Source organism: Stegostoma tigrinum, chromosome 9, assembly GCF_030684315.1.
Source record: "Stegostoma tigrinum isolate sSteTig4 chromosome 9, sSteTig4.hap1, whole genome shotgun sequence".
NCBI lineage: Eukaryota > Metazoa > Chordata > Chondrichthyes > Orectolobiformes > Stegostomatidae > Stegostoma > Stegostoma tigrinum.
This window is the reverse complement of record NC_081362.1, coordinates 33,372,996-33,400,875: the sequence shown is the minus strand read 5'-3', so window position 1 is coordinate 33,400,875 and position 27,880 is coordinate 33,372,996. Positions and strand designations below refer to the sequence as shown.

At 42.1% G+C, this 27,880-nt stretch overlaps 1 protein-coding gene across 8 annotated transcripts in view; it reads left to right on the top strand.

Annotated features, from left to right (window-relative positions):
* The window catches only part of wtap (WT1 associated protein), an 83,534-nt gene that overhangs the window by 23,921 nt on the left and 31,733 nt on the right, over positions 1–27,880 (top strand). For all 8 annotated transcript variants that reach the window (XM_048536807.2, XM_048536813.2, XM_048536811.2 and 5 more), the window contains 2 exons: positions 6,500–6,558; positions 21,028–21,155. In XM_048536807.2, the coding sequence (XP_048392764.1) occupies positions 6,500–6,558; positions 21,028–21,155 (187 nt within the window). The remainder of the gene's footprint in view (positions 1–6,499; positions 6,559–21,027; positions 21,156–27,880) is intronic.

The following is a 27,880-nucleotide window of genomic DNA, read 5'->3' as shown; positions in this document are numbered from 1 at the left end:
AACTCCCCCTCTCCCCACCTGGGTGTGACATATCTGTCTTGGGCCACCTCCAGTGTCACAATCTCACCGATCTCCTGGTTTGATTACCTTGGGGAGTCTGTAGAATCAGGATGTGTTGGATCCCTCTGGCTTCCATGTGGTGGTAGTCTGTCTTGCTGATGTTTCCTGAGTTATGTAATTTGCTCAGGGTCCTTGTAATCTGGTTCCCTAACTGTAGTGTCGGATTAGTTGCCATCTGTTGGTAGGTGTCTGTATTTGCTAGTAGTGCATTAGCTTTCTTGATGTATTGGGTTCTGTTGAGGATTACTGTCATGTGTCCTTTGTCCACTGATAAGATTTCAGTGTCTCTGTCTTTTCAGGGCATTCTTCTGGGTTGAATGTGTTCCACTTTCCTGCACATGTAGGGAGTGTCGTCTGTCTGATGATCTGTTGCGCTTCCTCCGCGAGTCCATTGTTCTTTAGTGTTGATTCCAGCGCAGCCAGGAAGTCAGTCTTTTTGGCGCCTCTGTAGTTATGATTCAGTCTGTGTACCAGATCGGTCTTTAAGCAGTCAGTCTGAGATGCTTTTAATCCGTGAATCTGTGTTGTGTGTGGTGTTGATGTGGGTGATTTTGGACAGCTTTCTTGAAGGGCCATTCTTTTCTTTAGTCTTTTATTGTTGAATGCTGATGGCTTTTTCCAGTGTGGATGACCATTCCTGGTTGGTTGCATTGGAGTGCAGAGTTTTTTGGCACGCCACTTCCAGCTTGTATTTGTGGAGGCGGTTGTGGGCATTGTCGATCATAATAACCCTTATCATTCTGTGGCTATTTTGTTCAGCTGTCCTCCATTTCTGTGGATTATTGGCAGGTGGTTTATACTGTAAGCTTTGTGGTAGACCTGCCTTCTGAGGCAGTCATGCAGAAAGTATAGATGATCGTGGGCTGTGCTCAGATGGCTTTTGTTTCCCATCTGCGGGCCAGTTTGAGAGTGTTGTGCCTTCAAGAGTTAATGTTTTCAAGAGGATTTATAGCTTGGGTTGTGGATCAGGGTGTAGATGTGCTCTGAGCCAGTGGGTTTAGGTGCAGACGTTTTGCCACCCTACTGAGTAACATCATCAGTGCACCTCTGGTGAAACATTGCTGTTATGTCCTGCTTGTTATTTGTATGCCTTGGTTTGCTGGGATCATTGCTATTACTTGCTAATACGTTGCTGTTATTACACTGTTTTACAGTGGTTTGTACACAGGGTCTGATTCAGCGTGTTTGATGTCAAGGACGTTTCAGAGATGACCCAAGGCTAGTAAGTAGTACCCTAGGTATTGGAGTAGCCCACAAACTGACAACCATCCTACGACACCTACTGGCAAATGTAAAGGATCCCATACCCACAATCAATAAAACTAGTGTAATATATAAAATACCATGCAAGTACTATGAGAAACACTACATAGGCCAAAGTGGAAGAAGACTGTTAAAATAGATACGCGAACACCTGCCAAGAGACATGACCAATTCTCACTTGTCTCACTACACACGGACAATGAGGAATACGAATTTGACGGGGATAACACATCGGTAATCGCGCCAGCCAAACAGACACGCCAGGGAATTTCGGGAGGCCTGGTATTCCAACCAGAACTCCATCGACAAACACATTGAATTATCCTGTGTACAAACCACTGAGAAACAGAACCAGAAGTAATAACAACCACCCGAGCAAACCGAGGCATTTAAATTACAAACCGGACAGAACAGTGATGCTTCACTGGAGGCACACTGACAATGTTACCTAGCAGGGTGACGAAATGTTTGCACCCAAACCCACTGGTAGTTTACATTTTTTTAATCATACTTCAGTTCCTTCGCTTTCTTTCTTTAATCTGCACTCATTTTATTAGGTATATTACGTGACCAATTCTGCATTCATTTAATCCTCTGTTATGTCTTCTCTAGCGTAATCTCATACAATTAGAGCTTGCAAGGAAACAGTCTAATTTGCTCAGTGCACACAAGGTTCCATTGCTCTTCTTTTCACAGTCAAGGCTGGTTCCTCTTATTGAGATATATTCCAATGCTCTTTGACTTTTCCCTCTCTTGCACTTTTTCTAGCACAACAGTAGTGAACTTCCCCCATGAGGCCATATGGTCCTAGCCCTGCTGGATTGTCATCCAAGTTATAAAGGGCCTCTTGCATCAAACCTGGTCCCCAAAACCCAGAATACTGAAATTCTGCACCATCTCTTGAAGCTGCACGTTAACCTGACTCTTGGTGTTCTTATCTTTAGAACACAAGAACAAGCAGATAAATGCCAAGCTCAAGTTAGCTTTACCCAACAAATTTTCCAAGGTTCTTTGCGCTTTGCCAGCTACAATCTCAAAATGTTTTACCATTTCAAAGATTGAGGCACATGAAGCCAGGCCCCTTTGTCCTGTACATTGTTTAGAAGTTGTTAAGTTTATACTGCCTCCTGTATCTCTTCTGTCAAAACATATTGCCTCTTTCTTTTTCTCTATACTAAATTCCACCTGTCAATTGCCTGATGATTTTGAGAACCTGTTGTCTCTTGGAGTGGTTGTTAATGTCTTCGCTCCTTGTCACCCCACCTTTGGTGATTAGAATGTAATATTAAAGTTCATTGGATTGGAGGTGATGCACTAACATGAATAGAAAACAGACTGGAAGTAGATTAAATAGAGTAGGAATACACAAGTTATTTTCCAAGTGGCAGCCGACGATCAGCCAGTACATCCCAGCTATTCACAAAATTAGTGATATAAATGAGGGAACTAAATGTGGGAAGTTGTGTGTGGACCCTGTGGGGATTGGAGAGGTGCTAAACGAGTAGTTCTCAACTGTTTTCACTCAGGAAAAGGAGAATATTGTAGAAGAGAAGACTGAGATACGGGCTATGAGACTTGAAATGGTTGAGGTTAGTAAGGAGGAGGTGTTAACAATTCTAGAAGGTGTGAAGGTAGATAAATCCCCTGGGCCAGATGGGATTTTTCCAAGGATTCTCTGGGAAGCTGGGGAGGTGATGGCGGAGCCCTTTGGCCTTGATCTTTGAGTCGTCATGGTCATATAGGTTTAGTACCAGAGGACTAGAGGATTGCTAATGTTGTGCCCTTGTTCAAGAAGGGCAGTAGAGATGACCCAGGTAATTATAGACCAGTGAGCCTTACATGTGTTGTAGGAAAAGTTTTGGAAAGGATTATAAGACTTAGGATTTATAATCATCAAGCAAACAACAATTTGATTGGAGATAGTTAATTCGTCAAGGGCAGGTCGTGTCTCATAAACCTCATTGAGTTTTTTGAGAAGGTGACCAAGCATGTGGATGAGGGTAGGGCAATTGATGTGGTGTACATGGACTTCAGTAAAGCCCTTGAAAAGGTTCCACGTGGTAGGCTATTGGAAAAAATGCAGAGGCATGGGATTGAGGGAGAATTAGCACTTTGGGTTAGAAACCGGCATTCTGTAACAAGGCAACGAGTGGTCATTGATGAAAAATATTCAACTTGGAGTCTGGTTACCAGTGATATGCCACGAGGATCTGTTTTGGGACCACTGCTGTTTGTCATTTTTATAAATGACTTGGATGCAGGCATAGGTGGATGGGTTAGTAAGTTTGCAGGTGACTTTGAAGTCAGTGGAGTGGTGGACAGTGTGGAAGAATGTTGCAGGGAGACTTGGATAAACTGCAGAATTGGGCTGAAAGGTGGCAAATGGAGTTCAACGCGGATAAATGTGAGGTGATCCACTTTGGGAAGAATAATAGGAAGGCAGAATACTGGGTCAATGGAAAGATTCTTGGTAGTGTGGATGTGCAGAGGGATCTTGGTGTCCATGTACATAGATCCCTGAAAGTTGCCACCCAAGTTGATAGTACTGTTAAGAAGGCATACGGTGTGTTAGGTTTTATTGGTAGAGGGATTGAGTTCCGGAGTTGTGATGTCGTGCTGCAACTGAACAAAAAGCTAGTGCGGCCTCACTTGGAATATTGCGCACAGATCTAGTCGCCCCATTACAAGAAGGATGTGGAAGCATTGGAAAAGGTTCAGAGGAGATTTACCAGGATGTTGCCTGGTCTAGAGCGAAGGCCTTATGAAGAAAGGCTGAGGGACTTGGGTCTGTTCTCATTGGAGAGAAGGAGGCTAAGAGGGGATTTAATAGAGACATACAAGATGATCAGAGGATTAGATAGGGTGGACTGAGAGTCTTTTTCCAAGGATGATGAAGTCAGCTTGTTTGAGGGGGCATAGCTACAAATTGAGGGGTGATAGATTTAAGGCAGATGTCAAGAGGCAGGTTCTTTACTCAGAGTGGTAAGGGCGTGGAATGCCCTGCCTGCCAATGTAGTTAACTCGGCCACATTGGGGGCATTTAAACAGTCCTTGGATAAGCATATGGATGATGATGGGACAGTGTAGGGGGAGGGGCTTAGATTAGTTCACAGGTTGGTGCAACGTTGAGGGCTGAAGGGCCTGTTCTGCGCTGCATTGTTTTGTGTTCTATATGAAATAGAAGATTCCTGTCTCCATCTCCTGTCCCTTCAAAGATTTGTTTATGATGAATGCTGAATTGGTTGATTCTTCGCTTTGGGCCATGTTGGCAAAGTGGCGTTTTAACATTTAGACCTGTGATCTGGCCAATATTTATCCTTCACTGAACATTGCAGGATAGATCACATTGCTGACTGTGAGTGTTTTGCTGAAATTGGCTGCCATATTTCCTACATTATAGCAGTGGCAGTACTTAGAATTATTCCGTTACGGTGAAGTGCTTATGCGGTTTACAAAATTTATATAAATGCAATCTTTTACTGCATTGAGGACCTCTTAAGAATATGGAAATTGTTGCATCTCAACAGAACCAACTCAAAGTTAGTTTCCTTTCCATATGCTGGCATCAATAATCCAGCTGGATTTTCATAACAGTTACTCTGTCTTGAATTGGAAAGCCACCAGCATCAATCTTAAAGAAGAGGAGAGAGTAACTAGCAAATTATATCAATTAATCTTAATGTCCTTTAGATGAAATCTGCGAGAAATTTTCATTTAAGGCTAGAGTGACTAAACAGTTCAATAGACAATAAGGATTAAAGTACATCAGGGTTTCCTCCAGGTGTTCAGGTTTTCTCCAAAGTCCAGAGTTGTGCAGGTTATGTAGATGGCCATGCAAAATTGCCTATCATGACCAGGCAAATTTAGGTTGGGTGGATCTCCCGTGAGAAATGCAGGGTTATGGGGATAGAGAAGGGACATAGGTCTGGCCAGGATGCTATTCAGAAGATTGGTATGGACACAGTAGGCTGAATGACCGGCTTTCGCACTGTCGGGATTTAGGAATTCGATGATTCTTTCTAAGAAACACAGTTGAACTTTGAGAGATAACAGAAGTTTTGTGTATAAGTATTTGTATGGATTTCTGGAAGGCTGTTGAAAAGGATCCATTGAAAGTATTTCATAAAGATGAGTGTGTCAAGCTAAACACAGCTGACTAGGTTGAATAGGGAGCAGTAGACAATTGGAATAATAGTATCTGTTCCAGCTGGCAGGTTTGATGTTCTGTTCTCCAGTTGTTACTGGAAGGTAGAAGGTAGCTGAACACCCACAATTGCTGACAAGTTGGTGGTATGATGGGAGCAAAATATTGCAAAGGGACGTTAATAGTTCAAGAGTGCACAAAATTGACAGGTAGATGTCAATGTGGAAAGATGCAAGGTGCTCTCTTCTGAACCAAAGATAGATGAGAGTATTTTTTTAAATGGTGAGAAACTCGGAACTGAGTATTCACAGATTTAGTGCTTCCAGTTTCAAAAAAAAATTAAAAGCTTCTCGCTAGGTACTTTAGTCAGGTCACCGGTATGCTGGCTTTTGTCTTGAGGGCTGTAAAACAGAAGGATAGAAATTACATCATGGTTGCACAGATCTCTGGTTCAAATTAATCTGCAGTGTTGGATTCAGTTCTGGTCCACCACCTCAAAACAAATTCACATTAGATCTGTTCAGACATATACCAAGGTTAAACGGTAAGGATGAGTTGCAAACCAGTTTGTATTCTCTTATTAAATATTAAGAGATCATGCAGTTAACATGCTTCAGTTGGTTTGGATTTGACAGGATGGACAGAGGGAGTCTATTTTCTCTTGTGGAGGACGTCCAATACAGGAGATGTAATCTCAAAATTAAAGCAAAGCCCTTCAGGACTCCGGAAATGTCTCGCTGTGGAAAAATAGTGGAATTTAGAACTTTTTTTTTCCCTAAATAATGTTGAGGCTAGGTCTGTTGAAAATTTTAGAACTGGGATTAGTTGACTTTTGGTTCAAAACAGTTATAGATTTAAATTGGATTCATGAATTTATTTAGAGTTCTACCAATAATTGGATGATAGAAAAAGCCCAAGAGACTGGACTACTTACTTGCATTCCAGTGATCAAATCAGATTGTGTGAATGTAGTTTTTATTGTACTTAATTTGAAAACTGTTAAGTGTGTAATATTTGTCTTCCTTCCTCTAGATGGAAACAGCAAGAAGTCTACATTCATGCGTTAGAGACTAAGTGCTCAGAGCTCAGCTGTAAGTTGCTTTAGTTTGTTCGTATTGACTTGACTAAAAGAATATACATTTAATCAAAATAGACAATGAAAATTTTTAAGAAAGTAAAGTTGCTTTAAGTCATTGAGTGCTAATCACCAGTTACATGTGTTAAACATTTGTTTTACTACGCTAAATTATATAATAGAGATAAAGAACAAAGAAAATTACAGCACAAGAACAGGTCCTTTGTCTCTCCATGGGCCTGTGCGGATCGAGATCCTCTGTCTAAACCTGTCATCTATTTTCTAAGGTTCTGTGTCCTTTTGCTTCCTGCCTATCCATGTACCTGTCCAGATACATCTTAAAAGACAGTAGCGTGTCTGCTTCTGCCACCTCGCTGGCAACGTGTTCCAGGAACCCACCACCCTCTGCGTAAAGAACTTTCCATGCATATCTCCCATGAACTTTCCTCCTCTCACTTTGAACTCATGACCCCTAGTAATTGAGTCCCCCACTCTGGGAGAAAACTTCTTGCTATCCACCTTGTCTATACCCCTCATGATTTTGTAGACCACAATCAGGTCCCCCATTCAATCGCCATCTTTCTAATGAAAATAATCCTAATCTACTCAACCTTTCTTCATAGCAGGTGCCTTCCATACCAGGCAACATCCTGGTGAACCTCCTCTGCACCCTCTCCTCTGCACCCACATCCTTTTGGTAATGTGGCGACCAGAACTGTATGCAGTTCTCTAAATGTGGCCGAACCAAAGTCTTATACAACTGCAACATGACCTGCCAACTCTTGTACTCAGTACCCCTTCCAATGAAGGAAAGCATGCCGTATGCCTTCTGACTACTCTATTGACCTGCGTTGCCACCTTCAGGGAACAATGGACCTGAACACCCAGATCTCTCTGAACATCAATTTTGCTAGGACTTTTCCATTTCCTGTATAGTTCGCCTTTGAATTAGATCTTCAAAAATGCATCACCTCACATTTGCCCGGATTCAGCAAATGTCTTTTTTGGCTCTACTGAAGTAGCATGTCAGAAAATCTATAGCTTCCATTTTTGAAGGATCCAACTGTTGTTAAGTGGTGAACTTTTAGAGAAAGTCATTTAACCTCTTTTGCTGAAAGTAATTTGATATGTCTTAAAGTTCCTTCCTTGAGCTTAATTGGTTTGCTTGTTTAAGAATATGCACTACTGTTCTCACGACTTCACTCCTGCCTTATCTTGTAAAAGAGCAGAACAGTGGTAGATTTGGTAATATATATTTGTTAAAAGTTGATAAAAACAGAACTACTGAACTATACACATTATTTTGACTCAAGCTGTTGCTTTTGGATTTTTTTCCTTTGTACTCCACAGCCACACCTTGGAGTAGAATTTCATCAAACCAAATGTAATATGATTCTCTGAACCTACAGGTGGTACAACTGGCTTGAGTACCTTGTTGTAATTTATAATTCAATGATTGACATGAAAGTAAAATTAAAACTTGTATCTAATTCTTTTCTATGAATTATGTAAAATTGAGTTTTGTTCTAAGGATTTGTTGGCAATGTCATCAGATAATATTTAAGGAAGTGTTTTTTAATGTAATAAACAACCAAATTCTCTTTTTGATAAGTGGAAAGAGATCCGTAATTTTTCAAGGTGGAGTGTTTGTCTTAAACATACTGGTTTGCAGCGAGGCTCTGATGTTCAAAGCAAAGGAAACATTTTTGAGTTCCAAAACACTTGCAGGCTTGGGTCTTTTTTTGGTTAAACTGTTTGTCTAAGCAGATAACAACATAATATGATGATCTGATCTGATAATGGAAAACAATGACTGATTAGGGAAAGCCAACGTGGGTTTAGTGTGTGGGAAATTGTCTCACAAACTTGGATTTTTCTGAGTTTATTTGAAGAAGTAGTAAAGACGATTGAGGGTAGAACGGTTGGTGTGATCTGTATGGAATTCAGTAAGGCGTTCAACAAGATTCCTCAAGGCAGACTGGTTAACAAGGCTGGATCACATTGACCATAGAGAGAAGTAGCCATTTGGGTACAGAATTGGCTTAAAGGTAGAAGACAGAAGGTAGAGTTGGAGAGTTGCTTTTTAGACTGGAGGCCTGTGACTGGCAGTGATCCATAAGAATCAGTGCTGGTTCCATTGCTTTTTGTCATTCATGTAAATTGTTTGGATGTGAATATGGTAGGTATAGTTCGTAAGTTTGCACATGACACCAATATTGGAGGTGTAGTGGATAGTGAAAAAGGTTACTTCAGGGAGTACAATAGGATCTTGATCAGATGGATGATTTGAGGAGTTGCAGATGGAGTTTGAAGTACTGTATTTTGGAAAGGCAAATCAGGGTAGGATTTATGTACTTAATTGTAAGGTCCTGGCGAGTGTTGCTGAATAAAGAGACATTGGGGTGCAGATTCATTGTACCTTGAATGTGGAGCCACAGGTAGGATAGTGAAGAAGGTAATTCTTATGCGTTCCTTTACTGGTCAATACATTGAGCACAGGAGTTGGGAGGTCATGTAGTGGTTGTGCAGAATGTTGGTTAGACCACTTTTGGAATACTGTGTGCAGTTCTGGTCTCCCTGATATAGTAAGCATTTTGTGAAACCTGAAAGGGTTCAGAAAAGATTTGATAAGGATGTTTTTTAGATTAGATTAGGTTTGCTACAGTGTGGAAACAGGCCTTTCAGCCCAACAAGTCCACACCGCCCCTTGAAGCATCCCACCCAGACCCATCCCCCAATCTACACACCCCTGAATACGATGGGCAATTTAGCATGGCCGATCCACCTAGCCTGCACATCTTTGGACTGTGGGAGGAAACCAAAGCACCCGGAGGAAATCCACGCAGACACGGGGAGAATGTGCAAACTCCACACAAAGGGTCGCCCGAGGTTGGAATTGAACCTGGGTCCTTGGTGCTGTGAGGCTGCAGTGCCAACCACTGAGCCACCGTGCCGCCCCAATGTTGGAGCGGTTGAGCTATATGGAAAGGCCAAACAAACTAGGACTATTTTTCCTGGAGTGTCAGAGGCTGAGGACTGACCTTTAGAGGCTTATAAAATCACGAGGGGCATGGATAACATAAATAGACAATCTTTCTTTCCCCCCCCCCCCCCACACTCCCCAAAAAAAGAGGGGGAGTCTAAAACTAGTGGACATAAGTTGAAAGTGAGAGGGGAAAGTTTCAAAAGGAGCATCTTTTTTCATGCAGGTTGTGGTGCGCATATGGAATAAGCTGTCAGTGGAATTGGTGGCGGCTGATACAATTACAACGTTCAAAAGGCATTTGGATGGGTACATGAATAGAAAGGGTTTAGAGGAATGCTGGCAAATGGGACAAGATTAATTTAGGATATCTGGTTGGAATGGATGTGTTGGGCTGAAGGGTCCTTTTCAGACATGTACATCTCTAAACCCAATCATGAAATAGTACAGTGCAGAGGTGGTCATTTGGCTGTTTCCAAGAGCAGTCCAGCTAGTTTCTGCACCCCCTCTTTCTCATAACCCTACAATTTCTTTCCTTCATTTTAATTGCATGTCAATTGTGGAGTTAGTTGATGGGTGTAAAACAGACTTGATTACTTTTGAGTCAAAAGGCCTTAGTTCAGATTTCACCTGCTCTGGAGTTGTATAGTTACATTGCCGACCAGGTTGATTTTCAAATATTTGACCACATTTGAATATGTGTAACATGAAATAGCAAAACTAGAGTTGATGAGATTTTGGGAAAGATGTTCCACAGTTTGAAGTACAAAGGAACTTGGGTTGTGGTTGCTAATCAGTCAAGAACAAAGAATAATACAACACAGAAACAGGCCTTTAGGGCCTCCAAGCCTGCACTGACACATTTTGCCCTTCCACACTAAAACTGCCTTCACTTATCGGATCTGTATGTCTCTCTTCCCTTCCTATTCATGCATTTGTCCACGTGCTTTTTAATATTGCTATTGTGTCTGATTACACCACACCTCTGGCAGCTCATTCTAGGCACACAGCACCCTTTGTGAAAAATCTGCTCCACACATCTCCACACCATCACTCCCCTACCCTCCCACCACCCCCCCCCCAAAAAAAAGCACATTGAACCTGTGACGACTCCACCCTGGAAAAATGTCCTTCACTTCCACTCTATCTATGTCATTCACAATCTTATAAACTTCTATTCGCTTGTCTCCCTCGACCTCCTTATTCTACCCAACCTTTCTTCATAGTTAAAATTGCCCTTACCAGGCAACATCCTGGTAAACCTTTTCTGTACCATCTCCAAAGCATCTACATCCTACTGTAGTGTGATGATCAGAACTGTGTGCAATATCAAGTTTGGCCTAACTAAAGTCTATAAAGCTACAGCATGACTTGTTTATCTTTGCACTCAGTGCCCCTTCCAATGAAGGCAATCATGCCAAAGGCGTTTTATACTACCTTATCTGCCTGCTTTGCTGCCTTCAGTGATCAGTGAACCTGCACGCTCAGATCTGTCTGCATATCAATACCTCTTCAAGGTTCTGCCATTCACTGTAATTTCCACCTGTACTTGATCTTCCAAAGTGCGTCTTTTCATGTTTGTTCAGATTAAACTCTGCCATTTTTCTGCCTATGCCTCCAACTGATCTATATCCTGCTATATCTTGACAGTCCTCCTTGCTATCCGCAATTCCTCCAATCTTTATATCGTCTGCAGACTTACTAATTCGTCTAGCCATGTTTTCCTCCAAATCATTTACGTAGACCACTGACAGTGGACGTCTCAGCACTGATCCCCGCAGAACACCATTCATCACAATCCTCCGTTCTGAAAAGCATCCTTCCATCGCTACCCCTTTTAGTCATAGGAGACAGCCAGTTCTATATCTGTCTTACCAGCTCACCCCTGATCGCATGTGACTTAACCTTTTGTACCAGTCTTCTGTGTGATCTTGTCAAAGACTTTACTAAGGACCATGTAGACAGCATCAACTGTTTTTTTCCTTATTAATCATCTTCATTACCTCAAAAAAACTTCAAGTGAATGAGCCACAACCTCCCCTGCACAAAGCTACCCTGTCTATCACTAACCAGTCCATTTGCTTCTAAATAAATGCGTTCAGATCTTGGCCCTGAGAATCTTTTCCGATAATTTACCTACTACCAATATGACACTGACACACCTGTAATTTCCAAGATTATCACTGCTACCCTTCTTAAACAATGGGACGACACTGGCAGTTCTCCAGCCCTCCCTGTGGCCAAAGAGGATACAAAAATTCTGTCCAAGCTTAGCAAGCAATTTGTTCTCTTGCCTCCCTCAATATTCTGGGATAGATCCCATCAGGACCTGGGGACTTATCAATCTTAATGCTTTTTAAGACACTCTTCCTTTTTGATAACAACTTGGCTTAGAAATTCCATGCTCCCTTCCCTGAGCTCATCCTCCTCCAATTCCTTCAGTCAGTACTAACACAAAGTATTCATTTAGGACTTTACCTACTTCTTCTGGTTCCATACATAGATTCTCTCCTTTGTCCTTGAGTGAGCCAACCTTTTCCCTGGCTATAGAACGTAGAACAGTACAGCACAGAACAGGCCCTTCAGCCCACAATGTTGTGCCGACCATTGATCCTCATGTATGCACCCTCAAATTTCTGTGACCATATACATGTCCAGCAGTCTCTTAAATGACCCCAATGACCTTGCTTCCACAACTGCTGCTGGCAACGCATTCCATGCTCTCACAACTCTCTGCGTAAAGAACCTGCCTCTGACATCCCCTCTATACTTTCCACCAACCAGCTTAAAACTATGACCCCTCGTGCTAGCCATTTCTGCCCTGGGAAATAGTCTCTGGCTATCAACTCTATCTATGCCTCTCATTATCTTGTATACCTCAATTAGGTCCCCTCTCCTCCTCCTTTTCTCCAATGAAAAGAGACCGAGCTCAGTCAACCTCTCTTCATAAGATAAGCCCTCCAGTCCAGGCAGCATCCTGGTAAACCTCCTCTGAACCCTCTCCAAAGCATCCACATCTTTCCTATAATAGGGCACCCAGAACTGGACGCAGTATTCCAAGTGCGGTCTAACCAAAGTTTCATAGAGCTGCAACAAGATCTCACGACTCTTAAACTCAATCCCCCTGTTAATGAAAGCCAAAACACCATATGCTTTCTTAACAACCCTGTCCACTTGGGTGGCCATTTTAAGGGATCTATGTATCTGCACACCAAGATCCCTCTGTTCCTCCACGCTGCCAAGAATCCTATCGTTAATCCTGTACTCAGCTTTCAAATTCGACCTTCCAAAATGCATCACCTCGCATTTATCCAGGTTGAACTCCATCTGCCACCTCTCAGCCCATCTCTGCATCCTGTCAATGTTCCGCTGCAGCCTACAACAGCCCTCTACACTGTCAACGACACCTCCGACCTTTGTGTCGTCTGCAAACTTGCTGACCCATCCTTCAATCCCCTCATCCAAGTCATTAATAAAAATTACAAACAGTAGAGGCCCAAGGACAGAGCCCTGTGGAACCCCACTCACCACTGACTTCCAGGCAGAATATTTTCCTTCTACTACCACTCGCTGTCTTCTGTTGGCCAGCCAATTCTGTATCCAAGCAGCTAAGTTCCCCTGTATCCCATTCCTCCTGACCTTCTGAATGAGCCTACCATGGGGAACCTTATCAAATGCCTTATTGAAGTTCATATACACCACATCCACAGCTCGACCCTCATCAACTTTTCTATTCACATCCTCAAAAAACTCGATAAGGTTTGTAAGGCATGACCTACCCCTCACAAAGCCGTGTAGACTGTATTTGATCAAGCCATGCTCTTACAGATGGTCATAAATCTTATCCCTCAGAATCCTTTCTAACACCTTGCAGACGACAGACGTGAGACTTACCGGTCTATAATTGCCGGGGATTTCCCTATTTCCTTTCTTGAAGAGAGGAATTACATTTGCCTCTCTCCAGTCCTCAGGTACGACTCCAGTGGAGAGCGAGGATGCAAAGATCTTCGCAAGTGGCGAAGCAATTGCATTTCTCGCTTCCCAAAGCAGCCGAGGACAAATCTGGTCCGGGCCTGGCGACTTGTCAATCTTAATGTTTGACAAAATTTTCAGCACATCAGCTTCCTCTATCTCTATCCATTCCAGCATGCACACCTGCTTTTCAAAGGTTTCATTGACTACAAAGTTCGTTTCTTTCGTAAAGACAGAAGCAAAAAACTCATTTAGGGCTTCCCCTACCTCCTCAGGCTCCACACACAAGTTCCCTATGCTATCCCTGATCGGCCCTACTCTTTCTTTGATCATTCTCTTATTCCTCACGTAAGTGTAAAATGCCTTTGTGTTTTCCCGGATTCCTTCTGCCAAGCCTTTCTCGTGCCCCCTCCTGGCTCTCCTCAGACCATTTTTGAGCTCCTTCCTTGCCTGCATGTAATCCTCTCTAGCTGAACTGGACCCTAGCTTCCTCCACCTTATGTAAACTACCTTCTTCCTTTTCACAAGAAGCTCCACCGCTCTCGTCATCCAAGGTTCCTTTATCTTACCCCTTCTTGCCTGTCTCAGAGGGACACATTCACTCATCACTCCCAACAACTGTTCCTTAAACAGTCTCCACATGTCTGTAGTTCCCTTACCATGGAACAACTGCTCCCAGTCCATGCTTCCTAACTCCTGTCTAATCGCATCATAGTTTCCTCTTCCCCAATTAAATATCCTCCCATTTTGCCTAATCCTCTCCTTCTCCATAGCTATGTAGAATGTGAGGCAGTTATGGTCACTATCACCAAAATGCTCTCCCACCACAAGATCTGATACCTGCCCCGGCTCGTTTCCGAGCACCAAGTCTAGAATGGCCTCTCCCCTCGTCGGCCTGTCAACGTACTGCGTTAGGAAACCCTCCTGAACACACCTTACAAAAACAGCTCCATTCAAATCTTCTGCTCGAAGGAGGTTCCAATCAATATTAGGAAAGTTAAAGTCACCCATTACAACAACCCTACTGCGTCCACACTTTTCCAAAATCTGTCGACCTATGCTTTCTTGCATATGCTCTTGCTTTTGATATATGTATAAAGACCCTTGGGATTCACTTTATCCTGTTTGCTAACAATGTTTCATGACTCCTTTTAGCCCTTCTAATTCCTTGTTTAAGTTCTTTCCTACTTCTCTTGTATACTTCAGGGGCTTTGTTAGTTCTCATCCTCCTAGACATTATGTATGCTTCCTTTTTCTTTCTGAACAAGGACACAACAGCCCTGATCATCCAAGGTTCACATAACTTGCCAAATCTATCTTTAATTCCCACAGGAGTGTGTCACTCCCACATGTCTGATGTGGATTTATTTTCAAACAGCCACCTCCAATCAACGTTCTCCAGTTCCTGCCTAATATTGTTGTCGATCACTTTCCCCAAGTCTAACAGTTTCACTCCAGAACTGCTATTCGTTATCCCTATCCACAAGTATCTTAAAACTCTCAGTATTATGGTCACTACTATCGAGATGCTACCCACTGAAACTTTACTCACCAGGCTGGGCTCATTTCCCAAAACCAGATCCCATATAACCCCTTCCCTAGTTGGACTGTTTACATACTGTGGCAAGAATCCCTCCTGAATGGTCCTTTCAAATTCTGCCCCATCCAAGCCCCCAGCTTGAAATGAATCCTAGTCAATATAGGGGATGTTAAAAACACCCAGCACAATAATCTTGTGGTTTTTGTCTTTCAAAATATTCTCTCCTCCATCTCCCGCTGGCTGTTGGGAGGCCTGTAGTGTACAGCCAGCATTGTGATTTCACATTTTCTATTCATGAGCTCTGCCCATATTACCTTGTTGCACAGGGCCTTTGTATGCACCCACTGTACAGATGTGAAGTGCTCCTTTACCAGTAATGCAACTCGCTCACCCCTTTTTGCATTCCTTTCTATCACATCTGAAACATCTAAATCCTGGGACATTCAGCTGCCTGTCCTGTCCCCCCCCTTCATAATCGCAGTAATTTCGCAGTTCCGAGTACTAACCAAAGCTCTGAATTCATCTTCTTTGCCTATTTATACTAGCATTGAAACCCACACATTTCAGGTCAGCTTCTCTGCTCTTTTCAGTAGAGTTTCTCTGCCTGTTCTTGTTCTTAGTCATGTTTGTCTTAATTTCTACCTCTCCCTCAGTTGCCAACATCCACTGCCGTACTTCTCTGGCTCCCAACTCCTACCACACTAGTTTAAACGCTCCCCAACCATTCTACTGACTTACCCCAGGGGTAACCTGTCTAGTTTGTACAGGTCGCACACCCCCTGGAACTGGTCCCAATGCCCTGCAAATCTGAACCACTCCCTGTCACACTGTCTTCAGTCACGTGTTTAGATTAGATTGGATTAGATTCCCTACAGTGTGGAAACAGGCCCTTCGACCCAACAAGGTCCACACCGCCTCTTGAAGCATCCCACCCAGACCCATCCCCCTATAACCCACAGACCCCTGAACGCTACGGGCAATTTAGCATGGCTAATCCACCTAACCTGCGCATCTTTGGACTGTGGGAGGAAACCGGAGCACCCGGAGGAAACACACGCAGACACGGGGAGAATGTGCAAAATTCCAAACAGACAGTTTCCCAAGGCTGGAATCGAACCCAGGTCCCTGGCGTTGTGGGGCCACAGTGCTAACCACTGAGCCACCATGCTGCCCATCGTGTTCATCCTATATATCCTGCTGTTTGTACTCTGAGGAACTCGTGGCACTAGTAATCCTGAGAACTAGCTTTTGAGGTCCAATATTTCAACTTCCTTCCTAGTTCTGTATATTCTGCTTTTAGGACCTCCTCTCTTTTTTTTAAAAACCCATATAATTAGTTACAACATGTACTGTGACCACTAGCTGTTCACCCTGCCCCTCTAGAATGCATTGTAGTTGCTCCGAGGCACCCATGGCCCTAGCACCAGGGAGGCAGCACATGATTCTGAACTGTTGTTTGCAGCCACAGAAACGCTTATCTGTTCCCCTCACTATTGAATCCCCTGTAACTTGTAACATTTTTATCCCTCTTTCTCCCTCTCTTTTCAGCAGAGCCGACCATAATGCCACAAATTTGGCTGCAGCTGTTATACCCTGAGAGGCCAATCCCCTCAACAGCATCCAAAGCATCTGTTTTTCAGGGGAATGACCACAGGAGAGCCCTGCACTGCCTGCTTAGCCCTCCTGCTGTGCCTGGTGGTCACCCATTCACTTCCTTGCCTGTGAAACTCTGGCTTCCAAGAGTTGCACCTGGAGGCACGTGCACAGACTGGAATTGTGCTCGGCTTCCCACATTGAGCAAGAGCAACAGACTACGATTTGGAGCTTTCCTGCCATGTCTTACCCCTTTTAGGATTTTTAAACTTAGATGCTGTCTGCTCAAAAACAATTTCTTGAAAAATTTCTCCTGTAACTCACCAACAACCAGAAGCTGTTTAGGTTCACGTTCCTTTACCCACTGGAACTCTTGGTGCTGATGTTCCTCTCACAATGTTCGGTCTCATCTTCTCTCTGAACCTTGCCTCGTTGATTAGAGGAGGAAGGAGGCATGGAAACACTACAGTAAGTAATATTTGGAGCTAACCGTTCTTCCACGATGAGTCAAGTTAGTCAGTTGTTCACTTACTGCAGAAATTCCCCTTGGGCCGTGTCCTAGGCCAACCATCCACAGCCATTTCATCATCATGCCGGAGTGAGATGTGCACGGATAATTTTGCAATGTTTAGTGCCATTTATGACTCTGGTACTGAAACAGGGAAGACCAAATGCCACAAAACTGGACAAAATCCAGGCTTGGGCTGCCACGTTACAATATATGTGTTTGCATGAATAAGGCAATGACTCTGTTCTGCAAGAGAATTTTTTTAATGCATTCACAGATATGGGCATCTTAATTCGGCCAGCCATTACTGCCTGCCACTAATTGCCAGAGGGCACTTAAGAATCAGCCACATTACTGTGGGTGCAGAGTAACATGTAGGCTAGGATGACAGTTGCTTTCTCTAACTGTTGACCCTTGATATTCAATAGTGTTCCCCGACGGCCAACGTTCTGGGGCTTACCAAGATAAGATGGAGATGAACTGGACTAGCCATATAAATAATATGGTTTACCAGAGCAAGACTGAGGCTGGGAATCTTGCAGCAATTAATTCTCACCCTGGTTTCCCACAACCTACGGTAGTAGATTCGCAAACTTTAGGTATATTTAAGTCGTCATTGGATAAGCATATGGACGTACGTGGAATAGTGTAGGTTAGATGGGCTTCAGATCGGTATGACAGGTCGGCACAACATCGAGGGCTGAAGGGCTTGTACTGTGCTGTAATGGTCTATGTTCTGTACCTGTCCACCATCTGCAAAGCGCAAGTGAAAAGTATGATGGGTTACACTTCTCTGGGTGAACGCACATTCCAGGACAGAACAGCATCGGCACCACATCCACAAACATTCACTCCTCCATCGCCTATGCACAGCAGCAGCAACATGCCATCTGCACAATGCACTGCAGAAACTAACAAGGCTCCTTAGACACCACCTTCCATACCTACACATTACCCATTTGCTTTCTTCCAAAACACTTACCATTCAGACTTGGAAATATATCACCATTCCTTCCTTGTCATTGGGTCAGAATTCTGTAACTCTCAGCCTCATGGCATTGTAGATGTTTTTGCACCAAGTGGACTTGATTGGCTGAAGAAGGCAGCTCACCAGTGTCTTCTCAACATTTATAGATGGGCAATAAATACCGACCCAGCCAGCACATCTCTCATCCTGTAAATGAAATGTTTAAATTTCGTTGGGAATGAGTTTTGGTTGGAGATGTGCAATGCATGCCTTTGTAAGTAAAATCTTGAAAGTGTTTGAAGACTACAGTGTTTCATCCTTCACTGCCTGGCTGACACTTGTGCTGTTTCTTGTTGAAGCCTAACTCTTAAATATGTGTAAACCTTCTAAGTCATAACCACTTAGGTCACAAACATTCCTTGCGCTCCTCCTTGTTAACTTGAGGGCACCAATTTAAGATAAGATTATCAACTTTTTGGCTGTTCGAAATTCTTTCCATTTTAGTGTATGTAGATCTTCCATAACTGTAAGCACTTCTGTCAATCCCTACCTTCTCTTACAAGGTGAGCAACCTTAGCTTCTCCAGCCACTTAACTGTATTAACTCATCCCTGGAATCATTCTAATAATCTTGTCTGTATCTTCTCCAAATCCTTCAAACCCCCTCAAAGCAAGCTGTTCAGAACTGTTAAACAGTATTTATCTGAGATTCAGCTAATGTTTTACCTAGACTTGACATACCTCCTTGATTTTGTCGTTCAAGCCTTTTTACTAAAGCCGAAGAGGCAAGTACTTGATGAACTGCTTTGGTAACCTGATGTGCCACATTTGCGTCTCATTTCTTGCACCCCCTTTAAAATCATTTGTCATGAATTGTCTCTCAATTCTTCTTATTAGGAATAGCGCATGACAGACTTATGCATTGAATTTCATTCTACCAAATTTGTCTCTGAGCTTTTTTGGCTGTCATCCCCTCTGTAATTCCAGGTTTCATGTTAGTGCAAGTTTCAAAATGTGCTTTGTCATTTATGTATGTCCAGAACAAGTGAATCTTGCATGTATAGCCTTCTTCAATCTGAAAAATCACTGTAGCTCTTTTTTTTAAATCCCTTAGCCGTTTTTGTATCAATTACTACTTCACCATTTATCCCACAAATTTCTGTTTTGCTAACCAACTTACTGTGTTATGCTTTTTCAAATGATTTCTGAAAGTTCAAACACCCAGCTTGTTAGCTGTTCAGCTCTCATTCACCCTTTGCCACATTTCAATGCTCAATAAAGTTAGTTAAATGCTGTTGCACTTGACATATCTGTGCTGACTGCCCTTTATTGGTCCAAGGTAGGCTAAGTAGCTGTTAATTTTCTTCTAACTTTATTGCTTTCAGAAGCTTCCCTAATATCAGTGTTAATCTCACTCACCTATAATTGCCAGGTTTATCTTTTTCTGCTTTTCGCAATCCACCTGTCCTTTTAGCACCATCTCCATATCTGAGGAGGATTGGATGATTATGGCAAGCACTTCTGTAATTGCTGCCTGCGCTTCCCTCTTCAACCTGGGTTGCATTCCATCTGGACCGAATGACTTATCCGGTGTTAAGTACTGTCAGCCTTTCTAAGAACCACCTATTTCTTCCCATCAAGAAAGCAGAATACTGATTTTATACTTGATCCTTAATGGACCACATTACTCATGAGTCTTTTGCTATTAATGTATCTAAAGCAGATCTTGTAGTTCCCCTTTTTTTTATTGGATTCAGTTTATTCTCTTACTGGCCCTTTGCATCTTATTGTTCTTTCTCACTTCTGTGCACTTCAAGATAATGAACTTGATGTTTCCTTATACTAAGTGGACCTCTATCATATGTCTTTGATCTAATATCTAATTCCTTTATTGTCTGGGGAGCTCTGACTGTTTGCCCACCCTTTTCCCTGCTTGGGAATGTACTGACTGTACTCATACCATTTTTCACTTTAAAGACTGCGTGCTCTTCCAATATATTTCTGTCCAGCAGTTTAGATGACCTAGTCAGATTACTTCTCAATTTGTTATCACTCCTTTAGGGAAGGATTTCTATTGTTCCTTGTTCTTATCACAATCTGAGGAGGGAAAGGATTGAACACTTCAGATCATGATGACTCCTCTTCAGAACTGAAGTTATGTTATTCTTGTATTTTGAGACCACAATTTGAAGGAAGTTCTGATCTTCATATTCCATTTGTCTGATGGTCTAGCACCTTTTGTAGTTTGCTGATGGTTTGCCACTTTTGCATTGGTGGTGGAACAGTTTTGAGGACAAGCAATTGTAGTATCAGCTTCGATGCATTCATATGGCCAACAATGTCGGTGTTGAATAATTGAAATCAAAAACCATGCTTTAGATTTGCAGGTCATAGAAATGTGATGAAATGTGTAAGATTGCTTTAATGCTAAAAGAACTCTACAAGTTGTGGTACTATGAGGTTTTGCACTTGAACCTGACCTTTAAATCTAGGATCAAAGCAAACCAGGCATGTTGGCTAAGCTCATAAAACAAAGAACTACGGATACTGTTAATCTGAAGCAAAATAAAAATTTCTGGAGAAACAGCAGGTCCGGCAGCATCAATGGAGACAACACAATGCCTGAATTTCTGAAGAAGGGTCACTGCACCTGAACTGTTAACTATGGGCAGAAAAAAGAAAGTTGCTTCCAGACCAACTGAGCTTCTGTTTCTTTTTTTGTTTTGGCTAAGCTCATATCAATTTAATATCTTGACAGTATTGAATAGTGAGACTGTGAATATTTGTGCATGTGTTATCTAGTTGTAAAGCAAGATGCCAAAAATGTAACCATGCTAATTGGAATGGCCTCCCACAAGAAACTGTTCTATAAGCAAATGCTTGTTAACGTATTATATTTGTTTGCGCTTCCATGTTCTGACAGCAAATGATGTGAGTGGGTTAAGAGAGTCTGAAGAGAAGCTGAAGCAGCAGCAACATGAGTCTGCTCGAAGGGAGAATATCCTTGTTATGAGGCTAGCTACCAAGGAACAGGAAATGCAAGAGTGTACTGTAAGTATTTTCTATTGTTTTTGGACCCTTCCTAACTTATTGTTTGTTAACATGAGGGCACTGATGAAGTATTGTGAATTACTAGTAAAAGAATGCTGCCAATAATGACAACTACGATTATTCTTTCACTCACTTTCAGAACCTTGTTAACTTTTTAAACGACCACAATCTGGCGAATCATTTAATTTTTGTTTTACTTGTAATCAATGGCCTGATTTTAGTCAATCACTCAGACAAACAGGAATAGTTAACTCAGCTCATTAGGCATGTTTTACTCCTGGACGCTTAATATTCTTACCTATTATATTTTTTTTAAGTCCCCTGCATTAAAATCGTTCATTAGCCTCTTTCATTTGTTCCTCCAAAATGTCCCTCTGTTCTAAGATAACAAAGTGTGAAGCTGGATGAACACAGCAGGCCAAGCAGCATCTCAAGTGCACAAAAGCTGACGTTTTGGGCCAAGACCCTTCGGTCTAGGCCCGAAATGTCAGCTTTTGTGCTCTTGAGATGCTGCTTGGCCTGCTGTTCATCCAGCTTTACACTTTGTTATCTTGGATTCCCCAGCATCTGCAGTTCCCATTATCTCTGTCCCTCTGTTCTGTCCAGTTTCTTTTTCTTTCTGCAGCTCCTTCTTTCATTCTTAGAACCATGCTGACCTGTGATTTTAAAAAAAAGTCTCAAAGAGGAATAACTTTTATTAGCAATTAACTGTTACTTCAAGGCGTTGTCATTGCCTGTCTTAAAATTATAGTTTCTGATATAACATTTGAAACATTTGAATTGCATGTGTTCTTGTTAGAACATAGAACATAGAACATAGAACAGTACAGCACAGAACAGGCCCTTCAGCCCACAATGTTGTGCCGACCATTGATCCTCATGGATGCACCCTCAAATTTCTGTGACCATATGCATGTCCAGCAGTCTCTTAAATGACCCCAATGACCTTGCTTCCACAACTGCTGCTGGCAACGCATTCCATGCTCTCACAACTCTCTGCGTAAAGAACCTGCCTCTGACATCCCCTCTATACTTTCCACCAACCAGCTTAAAACTATGACCCCTCGTGCTAGCCATTTCTGCCCTGGGAAATAGTCTCTGGCTATCAACTCTATCTATGCCTCTCATTATCTTGTATACCTCAATTAGGTCCCCTCTCCTCCTCCTTTTCTCCAATGAAAAGAGACCGAGCTCAGTCAACCTCTCTTCATAAGATAAGCCCTCCAGTCCAGGCAGCATCCTGGTAAACCTCCTCTGAACCCTCTCCAAAGCATCCACATCTTTCCTATAATAGGGCGCCCAGAACTGGACGCAGTATTCCAAGTGCGGTCTAACCAAAGTTTTATAGAGCTGCAACAAGATCTCACGACTCTTAAACTCAATCCCCCTGTTAATGAAAGCCAAAACACCATATGCTTTCTTAACAACCCTGTCCACTTGGGTGGCCATTTTAAGGGATCTATGTATCTGCACACCAAGATCCCTCTGTTCCTCCACGCTGCCAAGAATCCTATCCTTAATCCTGTACTCAGCTTTCAAATTCGACCTTCCAAAATGCATCACCTCGCATTTATCCAGGTTGAACTCCATCTGCCACCTCTCAGCCCATCTCTGCATCCTGTCAATGTCCCGCTGCAGACTACAACAGCCCTCTACACTGTCAACGACACCTCCGACCTTTGTGTCGACTGCAAACTTGCTGACCCATCCTTCAATTCCCTCGTCCAAGTCATTAATAAAAATTACAAACAGTAGAGGCCCAAGGACAGAGCCCTGTGGAACCCCACTCACCACTGACTTCCAGGCAGAATATTTTCCTTCTACTACCACTCGCTGTCTTCTGTTGGCCAGCCAATTCTGTATCCAAGCAGCTAAGTTCCCCTGTATCCCATTCCTCCTGACCTTCTGAATGAGCCTTCCATGGGGAACCTTATCAAATGCCTTACTGAAGTCCATATACACCACATCCACAGCTTGACCCTCATCAACCTTACTAGTCACATCCTCAAAAAACTCGATAAGGTTTGTAAGGCATGACCTACCCCTCACAAAGCCGTGTTGACTGTATTTGATCAAGCCATGCTCTTCCAGATGGTCATAAATCTTATCCCTCAGAATCCTTTCTAACACCTTGCAGACGACAGACGTGAGACTTACCGGTCTATAATTGCCGGGGATTTCCCTATTTCCTTTCTTGAAGAGAGGAATTACATTTGCCTCTCTCCAGTCCTCAGGTACGACTCCAGTGGAGAGCGAGGATGCAAAGATCTTCGCATGTTCTCATGTCTTGACTAATGTTTTGGTATAATAGAGTCACTAACATCCCTGGGTTACAAAACCTGTCTTCCTACTCTAATGTGTAGATGGTAGTGTTACAGACTACTCTCCACTTAGCAGAGTGAGTGCAGCCCTCAAGCTTGATGCCATATAAGGTAAGGTAGCCCATTTGATGGCACCCTATTCTGTATCTTAAATGTCAACTTACTTTAGGTGGCAGTCACATGTACAGTTTAATCATGCACTGCAGAAACTTAGCAAGTTGCACTTAGATGGCCAAAACAAACTAGACGACCAAGATCCACGAATTCAAGTCACTTCATCTTGACATCAAAATATACTGCCCTTCTTATCCTATAGCCAGACCCAAACCTTGGAACCTCTATCAAATAGCAGTTGAAAGTACCTGCTCCATTTGCCTTGATAAGTGCACTTGAAAAACATTCAAGACGCATGTCACCATTTGAGATACAGTAGCCTGCTTGATTGGCACAACATTCACAAATATTCACTCTCTTCCCCCCCCCCCCCCAGCCAAAAAGCTCAGCAGCAGTATGTACCATCCCTAAGATGCATTGCAACAGTTCGCCACAAAAGGCCCTTACCACCTTCCAAACTCATGATCACTACCAGTTAGAAGGATAAAAACAGCAGATAAATGGGATGCTACCACCTGCAAGTTCCCCTCCAAGCCACTTCAAGACTTGGAAAAATGTCGCCATTCCTTCAGTCTCACTGGGACATAATCCTGGAATTCTAACTGTAATAGCGTTTTGGATGTACTGACAACAAATGGACTTTGGTAGTTGAAGAAGGCAGTACACCACCATCTTCTCAATGTCAGCTGGGATGGAGCAATAAATAGCGGCCCAGCTAACAACAACCACATTCCGAGTGAATAAAACAAAAAACTTTCTTGAACACCTTTATCTATTATCATGGCTTTTCTTTGTAATGTCAGCTTAATCCCAAGTTTATCCAATTTCTCCACAACTAAATTCCCTCAACTCTAATGCTATTGGAGAAAGTTTTCTTCAGCCTCCAACACCTTGTCACCTGAAATTATCCTGATGACGTTTGAATTGTTTATAAAGGTATATCATAACCCTTGCTGGTGCACTGTACATCTTTTTATAAAGTGATGGATTCTGTCCATTTTTAAAACAATGCTATCAACTTTGAAATATGGATGTTGTGGGATGAATGTAGGCACTTTGATTTGGCAAAAGAAGTCAACCAACTCAAAATCAACTTGCCAGCTCTTGGTCTGTATCCTTGTCGGTTCCAAGAGTTGCAATTTCAGTGGTTTTATTTTTAATATGAATCCAATGAGTGTCTCCCTTTCTATCAGAGTTCCAAACCAGATGAAAACATTTCTTCACATGCCCCATCTAAATCCTTCTGCCAATTAAATTCAAATCTGCGCCCTTCATTATTGAGCCTTCTATCAAGGAAAATAGGTCTTTCTATTCATCCTGTTTAGGCTGCTCAATTTTGTAGATCTCATTTAAGTTTGTGCCCAGTTTCTTCTTCTAGAGTAAGTAACCCCAACCTGTATAATAAATTCCTGTAGCACAAAATTTTCAGTTCCTAGCAACGTCCTCTAAATCACTGTCCTTGAGATCGTTCCCTTATGTGATACTCTCTAGCTGTGGTCATTCAGTTCAATCAAGACCTTACTGCTGTTTTACCTTTATCCCTTTTTTTGTTTTTTAAAAAAAGCATGTGCAATGATGTCCTTTTGTTCCTCCACACTTCTCAATTTCCTGCCATTTATTGTCTGTGACTTGCCTGTTTTGTTCCTCCAGTGTGCATAACTTTACACATCTCCTGATTGAATTCAGAGTGCCTCTCTTTCTGTCCACCAAACTAATCCATTGATCACACAAACAAAACTCTGTCAACCACACACTGAATTTTTCTAGCACTTACAAACTTCTTAAAAATGTTCCTCTCAAGTATTTACCAACTGCAGATATTTTTGCATATGAATTCCCATGTGTCTTTGCTCCTGTACCCGTTTTTTAATGTCAAGATTTGATTTACATTGCATTTCATTTTTAGTCCCAAATGTGTCCCTGCACTATTTCATAAAATTAACACAGATGAAATTTAATTATCTGTCTTTCTGAAATCATCTACTAAACATCAGTTTAAATATATTTCGTGTTTATTGCCAGTGATTTGGGGTAATAGGAATTTATTAATAGCAATCAATTTTCTAATCAACCTTTTTTTGGTGATGTTATTATACACCATCTGAAACTTTTGGAATGTCTGTACTCAGAAAGGACTGAGCCACTGTCATGAGCCCACAATTTATCTGCTTTAAGTGCAGACCATGCTTCACATTGACAACTTACCATATCCAGTTCAGCACAACATGGCTTTCAGCCTCTTCTACACTTCTGAGGAAGGGTCACAGGACCCGAAAGGTTAACTCTGCTTTTTCCTTCACAGATGCTGCCAGACCTGAGTTTTTCCAGCAACTTTTGTTTTTGTTTCTGATTTACATCATCCACCGTTCTTTCGGTTTTCCTTTATTTCTTGATTGGTATTTTGGTGTTCGTGGTTTATTGAACCTTGGATGAAATTCATACTCTGAGGATGACTATTAATGCTGATCATGCTAAGTTGCCAATGATCTGTCCTTTTTTGGGTTTTCATACTGATTTCAGGAATTCTGAAATTCATGAGGCTTGATTCTTCTGATTGGACATTTTAATTTTAAACTGAGTTTGGTACTTTGATAAACATTTTTTTTATTGTTTACGTTGTACTCTGAGGGGATGCACCTAATGAGTGTATGAACTTGGAATTGGAGTAGGTCCTTTTATTGGTAAAGCAGGCATGGGCATTCAGTAAGATCGTGGCTGAACTTATTCTGTTCTCAACTCCATGTTTTCATTTATGCAGTTTTGGTCTTTCATTGATGCCTTGCTTGTCAAAAATGTAGCTCTTGTCTTAAAAATATTTGACCTTGCCCTCACCGCTAATTGGTAAAGGGCTTCTCTACCCTGTCATTGTCCTCCCATTACTCATTAGCTTTGGAGATAAAGTAATATCATTTCTTCCTTAAATGGGAAACCCCTTATTTTTAAATTGTCCATTTCTCAACTACTGCTCAATGGGAAACATCTGTTGAGCCTTCCACTTAGTCAAACTTCCCTCAACATCTTCTAAATTTTCAGTAAGCACCTCTCATTCCTCAGTTGCGATGCATACAGGCCCAGCCTTTTTCTAACCTTTCGTTGTTAGGTTCCCCAACTTATCCCGGATATCAGTCAAGTTTAACCTTCTCCAAACCCCATCTAATGTATTTATATGCTTTCTTAAATAAGAGACCAAAACTGCATAGAATACTCCACATGGTCTCCCAGTATGCTGTACAACTGTAGCAAATCACCCCTGATTTAATTTAAAATTCCCCTTGCAATAAATGACAACATTCCATTTGCCTTACATGTGTGTTGCGCATACTAACTTCTGTGATCTGCATGTCTAACAAAACACACATCCTTCTGTACATCAGACTTCTGCAGTCAGTCCTTATTTAAATAATCTACTTTTTCCCTGGAGTGGGGGACTCACTTATTAGGGGACATCAGTTCAAAGTGAGAGGAGGAATGTTTATGGAGGATATGCGTGGAAAGTTCTTTACGCAGAGGGTTGTGGGTGCCTGGAACGCATTGCCAACAGAGGTGGTAGACGCAGACATGATAGTGTCTTTTAAGATGTACCTGGGCAAGGAGCAAAGGGATACAGACCCTTAGAAAATAGATGACAGGTTTAGACAGAGGATCTCAATCCGCGCAGGCTTGGAGGGCCGAAGGGCCTGTTCCTGTGCTGTAATTTTCTTTGTTCTTTTCTGTCCTTACTGCTAAAGCGGATAAAATCACATTTGTGCAAATTATACTGTATCAGCCAAACGTCTGCCGATTCACTTGACTTGTACCCCTAGACAGACTCTAGGCTCTGTTCATAAGTTAGTTTCCTATCTATCTTTGTGTCTTCTGCAAACTTGGACACCAGATCTGATCACTGTTGCCTTTTGTTTGCCAGATCTTGCCAACCTGAAGAAGACCTATTTATGTTTACCATTAAGTAATTAACCCACTATCCATGCTGATATGTTTGCCCTTCTGCCATGAGCGCTCACTTTACATAGTAATGTTTTATCTGGCACTTTGTCAAATGCCTTCTGAAAATCTAAATGTATTACATTGACAAGTTCCCCTCTATCCACATTGTTTGTTACTTAAAGAGCTCCATTAAATTATTCAAAACTGACTTCCTTTTTGTCAAACTCTGTTGACCCCGCTGATTTAATTGAGATTTTCAAAGTTCTCAACCATAACTAGAATAGATTCTAGCATTTTGCCACTGACAGATGTTAAGCTGTCATGACATTTCTGCAATGGGAGTGTGACATCCTGATGAAGCTGCCA